The sequence below is a fragment of the Salvia hispanica genome, chromosome 4 (genome assembly GCF_029641045.1).
Source record: "Salvia hispanica isolate PSC_SH4W2 chromosome 4, Shi_PSC_v1, whole genome shotgun sequence".
Lineage (NCBI taxonomy): Eukaryota > Viridiplantae > Streptophyta > Magnoliopsida > Lamiales > Lamiaceae > Salvia > Salvia hispanica.
In genome coordinates this window covers 6,929,201-6,933,482 of record NC_142695.1, presented here as the reverse complement: position 1 = coordinate 6,933,482, position 4,282 = coordinate 6,929,201, and the positions used below count along the sequence as shown (strand labels likewise).

At 29.0% G+C, this 4,282-nt stretch overlaps 1 protein-coding gene across 1 annotated transcript; it reads right to left on the bottom strand.

The window, feature by feature from the left end:
- Nucleotides 1–1,688: 1,688 nt before the first annotated feature.
- Nucleotides 1,689–2,903, bottom strand: UNE15 (Late embryogenesis abundant protein (LEA) family protein). The gene is made up of 3 exons (XM_048090111.2): nt 2,812–2,903; nt 2,344–2,478; nt 1,689–2,005 (listed from the first exon to the last, which is right to left on the bottom strand). Exons 1-3 carry the CDS (start codon nt 2,854–2,856, stop codon nt 1,922–1,924), a joined length of 264 nt encoding a protein of 87 aa, XP_047946068.1. The 5' UTR covers nt 2,857–2,903; the 3' UTR covers nt 1,689–1,921.
- Nucleotides 2,904–4,282: the final 1,379 nt, after the last annotated feature.

The window sequence follows — 4,282 nt, the reverse complement described above, 5'->3', positions numbered from 1 at the left end:
GTAGTGTTTGTGTGTAGAATGGAGAATGGAAGAGGATGAGAGTATTTATAGAATAATAAAAGAATTTTTTTTAAAAAAAATTCGACCGTTTGAATTTTATTTTATTTTTTGAAATTTTGAATTTTTTAAAAAAAATTATGACATCATAATTACAACAAAGATTATCATACTTTGAATATTCCAAATTGACCATGTAGTGATATAGAATGTTGACATTTACAACTTCATATCAAACCTTTTGAATGGGATCCCACTGCGCAAGAGGAAACTTTCATTCGCTTGGTTTTGGGAGCAATAAGACACATCCCATTAGGAGCAACAATTGCACCTTAAGATGGTGGAGAACTTACACTTGAAAGGGAGATGATTAAGGGTCTCACTTTCATTCTTGCAAAATGTACATTTATCATCTTCAGTCCCTCGAGTTCCATACTTGAAAAGCCTTTCCTTGTATTGATTAGAAGCAAGAACCAAACATATAGTTGTGCTCATGGAGGGGCCATGTTTCTCCATGCCAGTTGTTTGTCCTTTATAGCAATGTCCTTCGTCTTCACTTGGTGATTGACCTATAAAATAAATTTAGAAACCAGAAAAAAAAAAAAGCGAATTGTCATAAGCTAAAACTCTCACATCGCTCGTGTTTTCTTTCAAGCTGTATCGATTCACAACAAGCTAAAGGTACCTACTAAAGCCTCTTCCCATACAAAGAGATTCCTTCTCCAATGCATATTCCATCTCCACTCTCCTTCGGCCCATTCTCCCTTGATAATATAATATTGTTGAAATGACTTTTGCACTTTTCAAGTGCTACCTTTTTTGGCCAAAATACCCTCTGACTATAAGAGTTACAGTCATTTCATGAGAAAGAGAACCGGTCATTTCGGCTGCACTTGTTTATTCATTTATTTTGTATTCCCTAACGAGAAGGTGACGGAGTAGCAAATAATTGTTCGTCACAATATATACTTTAAATGAATTAACTAAAGTGATGGTTCTTTCTCTCATAAAAAAATATAAATATATAGTTTAGATGTATGATGATATTTTTAAAGAATAAGGATTGCAAATAATATCAGTGCAACGTGTTGAAACTAAAAATACAGTTCTCTTCTATCTAATATTATCCCAAAGTAAAAACCATGAAAAAATGAAAGTTGAAAAATAAACACCTATTTTCTCTGTCCAAAATATTGCTTTATTTGCTTCAATAAGGATGATGATAAAAGCAATCATATAAATAGTTTGGATTTAATTCGATCATTTTTGTAAAAACTTTATGTTAGTTTCATTTGTTTTCAAATAAAATAAAACTTTAACATAGATGTTCTTTTTATATAATCAACAAATTTTAGATAATATTTTGCGATGTGATACATATTCTGACCCACATTTCTGGTTTCCAAATTCCAACGACACTTTGGAAATTTAGGATATTCTAAGAACCTTTATGGTTTTTTACAGTATTATTTTAAAACTAAGCCAATTTTATAATTTAGCTGAATAATGTCACAAACATGATTGTTGAATATCTACATATTGTATTCTTACAAACATATATTTTAAACGTCGTAAGTCAATAAATTTCAGACTACTCACAACGGCAATAATTTTATTTTCATACAAAAATATCATATTCGCAACGTAATTAATAGAAAGAAAAGAAAACCTTAAACTTCAAAAACAAAATCTTAAAATCAAAATAATAATTTTATTACAACCCAACCGTAGTAAGAATGGGTTCAAAAACCTTATATACAAATACTTATTTCACATCTCGGGAATTTACGATCTTCATGAACAAATTCCCAAGGCAAACCTAAACCAAAATAAATATTCACTAAAACAAAAAAAAAATTAAAAAAAATTACTACATTTTTTATTCTTGAAAATCAAGAAATTATTAGGCCTTATTCACTTCACTTCACTTCCTCTGCTCTCCCATGCCAAGGGTGTTCTTAACACCATCAAGTGCTCCCTGAGCCATGTTGGCTGCTGACTCAGCAGTCTGCAAATATAATTAAAATAAATAAATTCAAATATATACCTAAAAATCACTACTTCCTCCGTTCCATAGTAATAGAGTCATTTTGCCATTTTGGTACGTTCCATAGTAATAAAGTCATTTCCTTTTATAGTAAAAGTCAACACATTTTTCCACATCTACTTTACTCTCAGTTACTTTTTTCTCTCTTCATCTCTCTACCTTTTTCATTTTACACTTTATTCTCCTTTTACTTACTCACCTAACATGTGCCGAAAAGTTTCGCCTCCATTACTAATTTACTATGGAACGGAGGGAGTATCTAATAAGGAAAAGAAAATGAAATGAGAAATTAATATAACCTGCTGAAGAAATGTAGCATTGTCCTCCTTGCTTCGTTGGGCCTGGCCTTGGGAGTGTCCAAGGGCATCATGGGCCTGATCGTGGGCCCTGCTCGCTGTATCCTTGGCCGCGTCCACAAACTGCTCAGTTGCAGCCTGCCCCAATATTTATTTTACTCACAATTAAATTATTTATAAATTTGATACTACTATAAAAATGTGATCATTTATAGAAAAAAAATTACAATTACTACCTCCGTCCTCCAAAATTTATCTCACTTTGAAAAAGTTAGTAGATTGTGGGTCCTACTTTTATATACTCCATTAGTTTTATAATAAAATGTTAATTGAAATGAGTTAGTGGAATATGCGGTTCACTATTAAAAATGATAAAAGTGAAATGAGACAAATTTTTGGGAACGGACGAAAATGGAAAAATGGGACAAATTTTCAGGAACAGAGGCAGTATTTATGATGTAAAATAAATACCTGAGCATGGGCACGGTTCTGTCCGGCGTTGAATTGGCTCGACATGTTGATAGAATTGGGGAGAATTAACTTTGTAGTGGAAGAACTTTTGAATTTGATGATTAATAATGTTGAGATTAATGGGTATTTATAGTGGTGCATTATGCTAATTGAAGTAGGAATATCAGTGGTGTATGTGTATTTTATCATTGTTGGTGATCAGTGAATTGTTGTTCTAGACACGTGCTTTGCCACTTCTATTTTTTTTTTCTTTTACTTTCACTCACAAAGCATCGATCTATATATACTGTATTTAGTTGTGTTGTTTTATTTAATGTTTTCCTAATAATTACACGTATGAAGTTGCATTGATTTTGGTAGCATAAACATAAAATACTAGTTAAAACTACTACATTTTTTACTTTGATTAACTAGGAGCATTAAAAGTTCTCATGCAAATCTTTCATTCGACAAAATTAATTAAGTAGGATCAACGTGAATTTGATGTGCAGTTTAAACTTAAAGAATGTGCAGAAGTGAACCTTTTGAAGTCATATGAATTCAAAATTGTGTTGTTTTGAAGTTGATTTTTTAAACAATTGGAAATCTGAGCTTTATATGTGTTTTAAAAGTATTTTTATTATGTTGCTACATCAAATCGTTAAAAACCTATTTAGGTACAAAAATATTTGCTTTATTTCTTTTAATTTAATTGGTATTTATTTATCAAAATGAAGGCATATAAAATTGAAAAAGAGGACCATTTTAAATTAATTTTTTTCAATTATTAGAAATTAGGATAGAGGGAGACTAGGTTGTTAGTAAATAATAAAGATGGTCTACGAGAATCACTAGATTATTTTTTACTTTAATTTAATTCCTTAAAAAATTACTACTACTTCAATAACTTAATTTCTTAAAACTTGAAAATCAATTATGGTCCATTGTTTATCAGGAGAGCAATATTATTGTGGAGTATGATTGCTGAGAATTTGATTCGTGATAAATTACTTATTTTGTAAGTATGATTTAAATATCAAGAAAAAACTATTATGCTCATGAATTTATATTGATTTTTTAAAATTCAGTTAACTAATACTAATACTAATACTAATACTAATACTAATACTAATAATAATAATAATAATAATAATAATAATAACAAGACACTACTACAAAAAATATATCTATAATTTTGAAAAATGATATTACGATTTACAAGTTATTAAGTGATGATATTATAATAATAGTACTAAAGTATGATTCGTAATTTAAAAATTATATTACTAAAATTTTGTTAATAAGTTATTAATTGATGGCATAATAATAACTATTATTATTATATATAGTTTATATTTTTTTAATAAAAATGGAAATAATAGTAAGAAATATCTAAATATATATATGTAAGAATTATGAAACTAGGAAAAAGTATCTATACATCGAATAAAAGTCTTATTGCACCATTTCTTTGTTTTTAGGATACTTGTTA